This window comes from Olea europaea, unplaced genomic scaffold (genome assembly GCF_002742605.1).
Source record: "Olea europaea var. sylvestris unplaced genomic scaffold, O_europaea_v1 scaffold2930, whole genome shotgun sequence".
In the NCBI taxonomy this organism is placed as follows: domain Eukaryota; kingdom Viridiplantae; phylum Streptophyta; class Magnoliopsida; order Lamiales; family Oleaceae; genus Olea; species Olea europaea.
The window spans coordinates 33,762-46,597 of record NW_019247891.1 but is presented as its reverse complement, the minus strand read 5'-3'; the positions used below and the strand labels follow the sequence as shown (position 1 = coordinate 46,597).

The 12,836-nt window shown below is 36.8% G+C and overlaps 1 protein-coding gene across 5 annotated transcripts; it reads left to right on the top strand.

Moving 5' to 3' along the window:
• The first annotated feature begins 1,143 nt into the window (after positions 1-1,143).
• LOC111384523 (ATP-dependent RNA helicase-like protein DB10) lies at positions 1,144-8,183 on the top strand. 5 transcript variants are annotated; one of them, XM_023008809.1, is made up of 9 exons: positions 1,144-1,284; positions 1,822-2,163; positions 3,536-3,682; positions 4,440-4,508; positions 5,035-5,304; positions 5,511-5,861; positions 6,017-6,294; positions 7,221-7,535; positions 7,883-8,183. In XM_023008809.1, the coding sequence occupies exons 2-9, from the start codon at positions 1,846-1,848 to the stop codon at positions 7,932-7,934; spliced, it is 1,800 nt and encodes a 599-aa protein (XP_022864577.1). In that variant the 5' UTR covers positions 1,144-1,284; positions 1,822-1,845; the 3' UTR covers positions 7,935-8,183. The 5 variants fall into 5 exon arrangements, with proteins under 5 accessions (XP_022864577.1, XP_022864579.1, XP_022864576.1 ...); XM_023008811.1 differs by having other exon boundaries at positions 1,145-1,289; positions 7,886-8,183; XM_023008808.1 differs by having other exon boundaries at positions 1,145-1,289.
• Positions 8,184-12,836: the final 4,653 nt, after the last annotated feature.

Genomic DNA, 12,836 nt, shown 5'->3' with positions numbered 1-12,836 from the left:
GAACCACCATCGACATTGCCACCTCAGCACCACCACTATCATCACCAAGATCGTACTACACAAATATATAGATCGCACCAACAATTGTCACCACCCCACCAACAACTATCACCATCACCTTGTTTGCTCCAACCTCATAATCATCAACAAAAATTATATGGTGGATCATAATGGCAGTGCACTACAACTCGCTGCAACATCACATGTTGCTGCTACAATAGCAATAGTGTGACACTGCCTAGGAAACACCACTTTTATAATAGTGATGATGAGCGTATATTGCCCCCAACGATGATTGAGTGTGTTAGCAACTAGTCGTTGTAGTGTCGTCATTAACATTAGATAAGTGAGGAAGGTGTTGATGAGGAAAAAGTGAAATGAAGCAGTTGTTACATTTTCTTGTGGTGGAAAATAAATTAGGGTTATGGTAGTTGTGATGCGGAATTGAGTGGGTTACTCCTAATTCTTGTCATAATTTTTGAAAAAATAACTTTACCAACTAATTATCAAAATAAAAAATTGAAAATCATGCACCACGTGTTTGGACTCCATTTTAATAAAGTTTTAGAAAAAAATGTATTTTGAATTAGTAATTTATTGAAAAATATATAGTTAAAAAGAAGAAATTTTTTTGAATTTATCTGTAATATTATTTAATTGAAGAATTTGTGGTGGAAAAAAAAATGAAAAATGTATTAAAATTTGATATTAGCTTCGACTAGGGATGTCAACGAGCTGAAACTTAATGCTCGAGTAAAATAACACGGGCTTTTTCGAGCCCGATTCGAGCCGAGCAAAAGCTCGGCCAAGAAAACAAAGCTCGACTCGAGCTTTTGGCTCGAGCCTTAGCGAGCTGAGCCAAACCACGCCCGAGCCGGCTCGACTTTTTTTCTCTCTCTATTATTATTATTTTTTTATGCTGCCTTTCTTAAGGCTTAAGGCAGCTGGCTACTGCCTTATGAAAAAATTGAGGCAGCAGGCTACTGCTTTGAAAATAAGGCACCGCTTGCTGCCTTTTTTTCTTGTTTTATTGGTTTTATTTTTATTTTTTCTAAAGTAAGGCTCGAGTTCGAGCCGACGAGCTCAATTGACATTCCTAGTTTCGACCATCCCCGCCTCTATAAATAGCCCGCCCGTACCCAAGTTTTTTACCCTCTAATTTGTCTACGCTTCTGGTTTCTCGGAAGCCGTCCTCTCTTTCTTGCACCTATTCATTGAAATAAATTGGGAGAGAGAGAGAGGTGAAGCATTTGTGGCCTCTCGTTATAGCTCTTAATCGACGCGGTAAGGTACAATTCTCTGTGCATTTTATAATTTCTAGGGTTTTTTTGTAGCCTTTTCAGATCTGAATATAATTCTCCACTTACGCATGCGAATTATATTGGGCACATCGCAGTAACGCGATCTATAATCTTAGATCAGGATTTTTCTTTTTGGTCAATCCTTAGATTTCAGCTATTGAAGTCGGAATAATTTTTACCTTCTTATGGAGGTATTTGTTCTTGCTATGGCTGTATGTACCGATGCATGAGCTATGGTTCTTAATAACATTTGTTAATAATTTCTTTCTAGGGTGAAACCTAAGATATTATGGCGCTTGCATTTCCAAATTTGCTTGTCAGATTGTCTTTATCTACTCAGCTTTCTTTCTTTGGTTTTATTTTTGTTTTTATTTTTTTGGACAGTGAAGCTATATGTGTTCCACTTGTGATTATTGGTCGACCTCTAGTTTATTTTGAGCAATAAATTTGCAAGTTCTAGATCTTTCATCAGTCCTTTCTTCCATAGAAATTTATTTACTGTTGTTTATTGAAACTACAGGATAATTAAGAGGGAATCTTTGGTATGGCTGCTATTGCTACGTCCCCTTCTACTGACATTCGATATGGGCCAGATGACCCTACCCTCCCAAAACCATGGAAAGGCCTGGTTGATGGTAAGACCGGGTATCTGTATTACTGGAATCCGGAGACCAACGTTACCCAGTATGAGAGGCCCGTTATCACTTTGAATGCAAGCTCTGCTGTGCCTTACAAATCTTTGAGTTCGTCAGTTCAAAAGTTTTCTCAAGGTTGCCGCACAGTGAATGATGATGATGATAAATATAACAGAGGTTGCAACGGTGGGTCAATGAAGGTTGCTTCTGGGACAGGAAGTTATCAGGTGCTAATGCAACTATGTTTTTAGACTTGGCTTTTATGAGAAGAAATATTCGCAATCATGCACTTCTCTTTCATTGAATCCAAGTATTGGTTGTTATCCATGTAAAGCTAATTTATTCTGGGCACAGTTGGTCGATCCATTGCCTGTCAGGTTTGCTTAATGTTTTGTAAGAAATATGCTCAAAGGACATTTACTGCAGATGCACGAGTTGAATTACATTCCTCTCTTATGACATTTGTGAATGATTTTTAAAAAAGGACAACTGAATGTTGCAGTGGTGATACTATGCTGATTTACTTATTTGCCTTCATTTTTGTGTATATTGTTGCATTAGTGATAGGGACTTTGTAAGGCCTATCTCTCTATCTGTTATGTTGACACCAATGTTTAATTTTGGTAACTTCTACAGATTAAAATTTGAATATTCATCTCATAACAGTATTGGTATTCTGTATAGCAGCGTACTTGATGTTTTATGAGAATTTTCTTGACTATGAAGGTCGCATCGTGGTGCGACATATGCAGGGGATCATTATTTATTTTTACTGTCCTAACAGTATTGTCAATACTTAAAAAAGTTCAAGAACGGTCGTTATTGACCAGTTGCAGGGATGACGAATCTCTGCTATATTTGAAAGTGCATCAAACTTTGGAAGATTTGTTCTAATGATATTATTTGCTTCTGAGTTTGTAGGATAGAGTCCAGTATAATGAATTGAAGTTGGTACCCTTAGGTTTTTAGTTCTGCGATGCTGATGAATACTCTTCAGTTTCCCAAAAGTAACATTAGAAATATTTATCCGCTCTTCCAACATTCCTTCTACCTCAACTTATTTGGAGTTCTAATATACATGGGACAATTAGAATAGTGTTTATGTATAAAAATACTTGGATTTCTATTGGTACTTTTGGACTCGCATAGTTTCTTTCTTCTGCATGTCAGTTAGTTTTTACCTTGGTCATTTTTTTGGAGTGCTAATATACTTGGGACGATTATGAAATTGTTAATGAATAAAAAATAGTCGGATGCATGTTGTGGTACATTTGGACTCGTCTTGTTTTATTAGGTATTCAGTTCCTTGATGCTGATGAGGTACTTTTGGACCCTTGTAGTTTGATTAGGTTTTTAGTTTCTTGATGCTGGTGAAGTACTTTTGGTTTCCAAAAAGTAACATTACAAGTATTTCTCTGCTCTTGCAATCTTCCTTTTACTTCAAGTTATTTGGAGTTCTAATAGACTTGGGACAATTATAACAGCATTTATGCATAAAAAATACTTGTATGCATGTTGGTATTTTTGGATTCACATAGTTTCTTTCCTTTTTTCCTTTTTGATGAACTAACCGGTTAATTTTTCTTCACATTTTACCAGAGTGCAAGAAGCAGATCAGATCATTCACATGATGATCTGATTGTAAAAGCAAGTTCTGGATTTGGATCGTTCTCTTCAAAAGTTGCAGAAAGTGGTTTATCTGCCAATTCTTATCGTGATCGGCATGACATAACTGTAACTGTAAGTATCTATATGCATTTGTAAACCCGATACTTAGTTGATGGCATGACATAACTGTAACTGTAAGCATCAATAATGTATTTTTAAACTTGATACTAAGTTGATGTCTGTTTTAACTGAAGAGATAGTAGCATATCTACCTTAAAACCGAGTTTTTTCAATTATTTGGATCAACTTAAGCTTTGTGGCAGCCAACCTGACAGATCAATTGTAGAGATGGGTTTTTAAAATTGGTCAATTATGGCAACGCAAAAATATCTACTGTTGAATAGAACCTAGTAATGGATGGTGTAAGTTTACCTAGGACATTTAGAGATCCAAAGTTCGATACCATTGACATAGTTTGGAACTCTTCGTGGTATTGTTTCATTTGCCGATTTACATATGTCCTCACATATAATAATAGAGGTAAAAAAATGTTTTTGTGTCCTTCAATAGAAATAATGGAAAATGCATCATACATCTCCATTGTTGATGTTGGCAGCAGTTTTATGGATTTGAATATTATACTTCTTCAGTTGGTATTTGTCAACCTAGGTTTAATTTGAAGCATTCAAAGTAAAAGGTTGTTTTTGTGAGATATATAAGTGAGGTACTGTAAGTATGGTGTAAAAACCGTGGTTTTCATTTAGATTTGTGCACTTTCTCCTGTTCTTTTATGCTTTCAGTACATACTTGGTCATTTATTGTTCTTCTTTGTTTATTGCTAAATTAATCATATTTATATATGTTTTAACTGCTTTTCTGTACTTCAATAAACTAGGGAGATAATGTGCCCCCACCTTTCACTTCATTTGAAGCTACTGGTTTTCCTTCAGAGATTCTTAGGGAGGTATGGACCTAATTTCATTCTTTAAATTCTTGGATATCTAGAAGCTTTGAACGTTTGTACAATAAACTGTGAGTCCAATATTCTTTTGCGACATTTGTTGACTGATGGAGGTCCAATGTGGAGATTAAGAACTCATTCTTAGTTTCCATTTGTACTTTTTTGTCGCAGGTGCGATGTTTGCTCCGAGGAGGAGCCAAATGTCGTACACTGCTGCCCTCTTATGTGGCTTGCATATATTTGGATTGCCCTTATTTGGTGGACCAAATTTTCTGAAGGGCTTTCCGAATCATCTGAGTTCGTGTCCGGGACTTCTGGTGGTAGTGATTCAGTCTGCCGTTTGGTCCAAAAAGAAGAAGAGGCGTCCTCCTACTCTAGCTTTCATCAGTAAGCAATGACTGTCTACATTGTGGGATGATGCTTCTTCTTGCATTGGCTACTCGAATAAGTTGAAAACAGTAACTTTTTAGTAATTTTAAAGCCAGTAACTCTGCTCACAAGGCTTGTGGGTTGGTTTTTGTTTGTTCAGGTTTACCATGCTGGATTTTCTGCTCCCACACCAATACAGGCACAGTCATGGCCAATTGCTCTACAAGGTTCTGACATAGTAGCCATTGCGAAGACAGGCTCGGGGAAAACTTTGGGTTACTTGATTCCTGGCTTTACTCACATAAAGCAACGACGCAACAATCCCAAATTAGGTCCAACAGTTTTAGTGTTGTCACCAACAAGGGAGTTGGCAACTCAGATACAAGCTGAAGCTGCAAAGTTTGGAAAATCATCTAAGATATCTTGCACTGTATGGATCAAATAAAATAGTTTTGTTGCTGTTATAAAGTTGCTTTCTACTTGTGTTTACTTAGTGACCTTGCAATAACTATATACGCACACACACATCTATAAACCCTCCAAAACAAAAGAGCCATACTTATATGCTTTAGTATATTATTATGTGTGTGAAAGAATTTATTGCTGATTCCGGTTCTGATTTGATGTTCAATGAAGTGTTTGTATGGAGGTGCACCAAAAGGACCTCAGTTGAGAGACCTGGACAGAGGTGTAGATATAGTAGTTGCTACTCCTGGTCGCTTGAATGATATTATAGAGATGAGAAGAATAAGCCTCCGTCAAGTTTCGTACTTGGTGTTAGATGAAGCAGATCGGATGTTGGATATGGGGTTTGAACCTCAGATAAGAAAGATTGTTAAGGAGGTGCCTACTAGTAGGCAAACACTTATGTACACGGCAACATGGCCAAAGGAGGTGCGCAGAATTGCTGCTGATCTACTGGTTAGACCTGTTCAGATTAACATTGGAAATGTTGATGAGCTTGCTGCCAACAAGGCTATTACCCAGGTCAATCTTCATATAAATTTCCACCAAAAAGTATCATTGCAGTTTCAGTTTCAGCTTTTATTTTATCTTGATTGCGTCGACCTTTGCATATCATATTTGTTTTTGATTTGGATAATTTGCATAGAATTATTGACAGCTATTATCTTATATATCAGTATGTTGAAGTCCTTTCACCCATGGAGAAACATAGGCGGCTGGACCAGATATTGAGATCTCAAGAACCAGGATCAAAGATAATAATATTCTGTTCAACAAAGAAAATGTGCGATCAACTTGCACGTAAACTAACCCGCCAATTTGATGCGGCTGCTATTCACGGAGACAAATCTCAGGGTGAGAGGGATCATGTGTTGAGTCAGTTTCGCACTGGAAGGTCACCCGTGCTTGTAGCCACTGATGTTGCTGCTCGTGGCCTGGACATTAAAGATATCAGGCAAGTTGTTGCTACATGAATATTGTAAATATTATGAAGCAGGATCTTTGGCATAATCAGAACTTATGATGCACCGATACGGACACATGTGTCCGACACAGTACGTATCGGATACGTCGACACACGATTTGAAAAGAAGTACCGACACGATACGTCACCCACATGTTGATTAAATTCTTTATTCATATTATATAAATTCGTTTTATACTTGTTATTAATATTTCTTGTTGAAATCTTTCAAATATGAATACCTGTTCGCTATTTACTAATAATTTTAGGTAAAATATATAATATCTTAATAAAAAAGAAAAATAATCATGTTAGAGTTTTCAAGGAATGTCGGTATCTTAGTTGAAGGCTCCGTTTGGGAGCGATTGTGATAATTGATTTTTTGACCGTTAGGAGAAAAGTGGGGACACATGTGAGAGAAGAAGTCAAATCTTACGGCTGAAATAGTGAAATAACGGTCAAAAAAATCAATTTTTTGGGGCGTGAAAAATCACTCCCAAACACTCCCGAAATGTCCATGCTACAGAGATCAGAACTTGATAGATCATATGCAATTTCTTGGAAAAGTTAGATACACTAGTCCTTAATTCTTTCTTTGTGCCATGTATCTTAGTTCAGCATATACATGAGATCTTTTCACATTCATGTTTTTTAAGTGTATTAGAGTGTCCTGAAAAATGCTGCATTGCATCCATGACTTTGAAGTCCATGTTTGATTCACAGTAGTGGATAATATATTAATACACAACAGTATAATGACTGTCCAGTGCTATCCAATCCTTTCTACCTTAATATTCAAAAAGATTATGTTGAAATATGGACAATCTGTGACACGCTATGAATTATGTTGCTCCTGATTTTCTTTTCTGTGACTGGTTTTTCCACCCTCTTCCACTAATTTTCTTCTAATGTTACAGGGTGGTAATAAACTTTGACTTTCCCACGGGAATAGAGGATTATGTTCATAGAATTGGAAGAACAGGACGGGCAGGTGCCACTGGAGTGGCTTTTACTTTTTTCTGTGACCAGGATGCTAAACATGCATCAGATCTTGTCAAAGTTTTGAACGGAGCAAATCAATGTGTCCCTGTTGAAATTCGTGATATGGCTCTACGTGGAAATGGAATGGGAAAGGCAAAACGTCAATGGGGTTCAGGCCCTAGCATACTTGGTGGAGGTCGTTTTGGACACTATGATTCTGTCTATGGTGGATGGGATGCGGGACGTGGCGGGTATGATGCTTTTAATTTCTGTTGGTTCTTACAATTACTTTTACATTTTTAAATTGGGAAAATTGCAAAGTTGGTCCCCAGTGTCTTAAAAGGAGCAAGTTTTACCTGACCTATTATAGTTGCCCAATCAGCCTCCAACTATAAACATGTCTAAATTTTTTATAAATCATCATGTTTTCGTTTAGGAAACATGGTTGACTTCAAATTTCTAGGCATCGATTCGAGAAACAATAACTAATGTGTATAATGTTGTCTTTATATTATTAGTAAATCTAACGTATTTTGCTTGTCTATGTTTCTCTTTGTAGTCTAATGTGTGTTGTCTTTATATTGTTATATATGTGCAGCAGTAGGCATGGTGCACGGCGCAGTAGAAGCCCTGGTAGAAATTTAGTGTAACGGAATATGATTCGAGATGGAAAGGGGACGCTGAATATTGATGAATTTTGTGCTTCGGATGGGGCATTTTTCTAAGTAGTATTTTTTTATGCTGTTGTATTCTTTGTGGTTGGAACTCGTTATTTGGATAGTGCTTCAGCTAACTGCTGTTGAATTTTTACTTGTGATAGCAACATAGAGACGGATATATTACTCTCGATTATACATTTGTTCTATTAATCTGAAACTAAGTAATCACTTGCACGTCTACTTTGTCGGTTATTGTCTTGGTGGTTACGTATTTCCTGTAACTATAGGATAAAGTTTGTACGAAATTGATTTTAATGCATGGATGATATCAAATACAAGGATTTTTGTATCCACGTTAAAGAACCTTATCTTACAATCAATGTGTTAGCCTTGCAAGCCCATGAACAAATGCGTGTGCACGATGATGAGGAGAGAGGTAGCACACAATGCCATGAGTAGGGCTGGACATGGTCCGTTAGAATCGAACTGATTCAAAATTTTTCGGATATTTAGTAAGTGGAACTGTTGGGTCCAAATTTAATTACGGAACCGTTCGGGTTTGGTTTCATTCGATTCGGTTCGGTTCGATCCAATTCGGTCCGGGTCCGTATTATAATTAAAATTTTTAATATATACAAAGTTACTTTTATTTAATTAATGATATATTTAATATTAGCTCTTACAAAATAACGTAGTTCAATTTTATGTGTTTCACGTCTTTCTTTGCTGAATTCTTCATAAATTTGATTATTAAAATCACAGAAAGAGAAAGAGAGCGATCTCAAAATAATTAAGAGAGATGGTGTAGAGTTTTAATTCGATTTTCTCCGATAGAAACGATACTACAGTAGAATAACAGATTTAGATAAAATTGAGTTCAATTTGATTAAGTCGATTTTGAACTGAATATTAGAAATAGGAAAATCATATTTTGTGGTTTGAACTAAATTAATTAGTTAATAAATTTATTTAGAAAAAATAAAATAATTTTATTTATTTAAAATAAATTAATTAAAAAAATTACGAAAATTCGGTTCTTATTCGGTTTTTCGGGTCTTGGCCTAGAACCGAGAACCGAACCATACCCATCGGTTCTTGATTCAAATACCCATTCGGGTATTTAACTTGAGAAGAACCGTTGGGTTCGGTTCTGTTCGATTCGGTCAATTCAGTTCGGAAGTTTTGTCCGGCCCTAGTCATGACCAAGCTTTCATCGATCAACAGGGAGGAGGAAGAACCTGCTCCAAGATCATCTCTGAACAAGAAACCATTACCATAGGACAATGAACTCGTGATAATTCTTGCACCATTCAATTTTTAGCTAACAAATTTGTTGTCTAGTTCTAACACGGGAACATCAAGCACTAGCTGCTTAAATTAGGGACTGAGTTTGAACTAAAGGATCTTGGAGAGTCACATTAGTAATTTTTTGGCGTAGGAGTTCGACTTCCATCAAGGAGTCGCACACCCTTAAAGAAAAATACACCAAAAATCTACCATCACAGAGAGCTACGGGAGTCCTCACATTTTAACAGTCCAATGGCCCTCAAGCCTCAACAATCTCCTTGAGAGAGAGAGAGAGAATAAAAAATAAAAAAAAATCAATGCAACGCAATTCAGAAGTTCAGTAGGTGCTCTTAAACACTTGACCTACACTCCTCTGTACATGGTCCAAGCCACGAACAAGGTTTGCCAACACCTCCGAGATCCAGTGGAAGGAGATATTAAAAGCACTAAAAAATTAATATTTTACTATTTTGAAGGAATGATGAACTTCGGTATCAAGTTGGGCAGTGCTTAGTGAACAATCCCCTGGACGTCCGGGGGATTGTTCAAGTCCCTTTCCCCTATCAAGTTTCTTGCTCAAAGTCCTTTCGAATTGTATGGGCAGAATGGCATCAGTGACGTAGATTGAAGCACCACCATAACTGTACGACCTCGGATCCAATTGTGTTTCCTGGTGTGTAGGTCCATGGCCTCTACCAATTCTGAAATGATTTTGGTTACATTTTTCCTTAGAGATGGGCATTCGACTTGATAGTATACCTCAACTACTTTGTGACAAGAAAAAGTGGTCCATACATGGACATAAAAATCCAGCACATACAAAGCAATCTAAATTGATTATTCCCTTTTTTTGATTGGTAAATAAAATTTTATAGATCAAAATTTGAGTACTACTACTCCCAGCATACTGGGCTTACAAAAAGAAACATTACATTAGGTCTAATGACCCAAAAAAACGTAACAATCGTCTACACATTTAGGCTAGCTAATGCCTTAGGCCTAATCCATCGTTTAAGTCAATTGGGTTATGTTGGACAACTTACGTTTTTGGCAACAAGAATTGCCAAAAAGAAACGGGTATCAATTATTGCATAAAGCTGTCAACAATGCTGGTTACTACAAGGCAGAATTCATTTTTCAAACGAGTAACGAACAAGCTAACAATGACCTCTTCAACATATTGCCTTTCTGGGATTAAAGCACGTGTAAGCCAAACAAGAACACAAGAACACATGAATCTGTATGAATCGTCCAAGCAATCTGCTGCCTGAAATTGAGTTTTGCCAAGGATGGGATGCAAAATTTGAATCAATCACAAGAAGCAATCGAAAATTAGTGAGCAGGGGCCTGAATCTTCCAGATTTCATTAAGTTGGCCAGACTTCATGATGTGTGACTTGATTTGAACTTAAACAGAGGCTGGGAAAAACTTGAACAAGAAGATTAGAAATCTGCCAACAAAAACGAACCTGAAGCAAAGCTGACCAATACATCAAACTGGCCAAACTCAATCTGGGAAGCGGCATCCGTTGGTGTATGGTTAAACAATGACAGTCCTTGTGAACTAATGTTTCTAACTTCTTGGTGTAACTTATTACATTGATTTTGAGTGGGAGCTTAGTTTCTGAATGTGTATGCGACCTTGGATTGCTGTTGCATTTATTTATTACTACTATTGTTGTTTTTTTAAATCTACCCAATTGGTCAAGGAAGTTTATCTGGTAATAGGCCTCTAAGAATTTCTAGTACTTCCAACTTCATGATTGTATTTTAGGCTGAGCACAACATCTTATGCACCCATTTCACATGTTAGGCACCACCACCTCGAACTATCTTCTCTATTAGCTTATAATAACTGTCAATTTTTTATTTTTTTTTTCCTTATGTTATCTCCAACAGTCATCACATCTGCTGTGAAAAAGTATTCATAACGCAAATTGTCTAATTCTTCCAATAATATCAGATGACTTGCCATTGGGTTTAATATAGAAATCCAATCTATTCATATTCACTGAACATGACAAATTTGATGCCGAGGTCCTTGTACAATTGCCCAATGCTTTCGATAGGAGACAGTCCATTCAACATGAGAAGACAATAACTAAAGAAAAAGTACATGAAAAGCATGAAAAATTAATCACAACAGAACTAAACGAAGAAGTAGTTTTAATGAATTTGGAATTAACACAATCTACCAACTTCATTGATCACCCATAACGAGATCGAGGTCCTTTTCATATTCTTATTTTCATCTGGAATAGAATAAATATTGACAATGACAGAGGAAATTTGGGCTTTAAAGTAAGCATTCCAAATATGTTTGGATAACTTTCTTTTTGCTTAATCTTAAAAAAAAAAAAGAAAGTTACTTATTTTGACTGTAATTGTGCGTATCGATCCATGCAGTGCTGTAGCTAACGCGTTAAGTATCTCATCTGAAAAGTATGTTTGCAAGAATGGAACTCAAAGGAATTGACGGGGCCCGCACAAGCAATGGAGCATGTGGTTTAATTCGATGCAAAGCGAAGAACCTTATCAGAGCTTGACATGCCACGAATCCTCTTGAAAGAGAGGGGTGCCTTTTTTTTTTTTTTATGTAAAATGCATATCTTTTTTTTTTTTTTTTTTAATGTTGACCAATATTTTTTTCTTAAAAAAATGCTTATTTACTTATAATTGTGCTTTAGCCAAGTGAATATATATTATTTACTTCATTTTGCGAAATTGGAGGTTCATAGGGGGTGTCAATGCGGCTCGTCGGCCCGTGGCTCAGCCAAGGAAAAGCTTGAGCTGACCCGACTCAGAGTGAGCCCCATTTTGGGGATATCAGCTTGAGCCACCACTGCCTGCAAGGCATAGGCAGCTACTTAGCTGCCTGTGTTTAAAAAAGAAAAGTTGTGAGGTTGTGTGGTTTAGTTTGACAAGGCTCAAGCTGAAAACTCATGTCGTGTCTAGATTTTTTGGTTGAGTGAAAGCTTGACTACGGGCCAAAAAAAGCGCAAACTATTTTTACTCGAGTCGAGTTCGAACCTCGACTTTTGGCTCATTGACATTCCTAGAGGTTCATGATATTGTGCACAGTCATTGTGAGCTCTGATGTGCCGTGTAGGTTTTTTTCCTTCCGAAATGTGATACTTCTAATGGTATATGTAGAATGGGTGGTAGCAAGATTCTGAACAAAAATTTATACAGTTGATTTTGTATTCTGGTGCATTTGTATTCACTTTGATAAGTACATACAGCTAAATAAAATCAATTTCACTGTGCAATATTTGCAGATATTACTCGACTACACAATGGCATGCTTATTAAACAGCTGAATACTATGAATTTGATTCTAGTTTCGGAAGGTTCGTTCCCCGTGCAATTTGATCTCAACTATGGGAGGAAGCCCAGCCAATGTGCACACATCTAACTCTAATGATGGGAACAAACTTTGGGAGAATCAATTTGAACCTTTTGCCGACAAGTTTGAAGTACAATGGTGGAGGTCGACTATTGGGCAAATTAACTCGAACCTTTGTGGACAAGTTTGAAGTAGAATGGTGGAGGTCAGCAATTTGGCACATTAACGTGAACCTTTGTGGGCATGTATTGTTACAAAGCA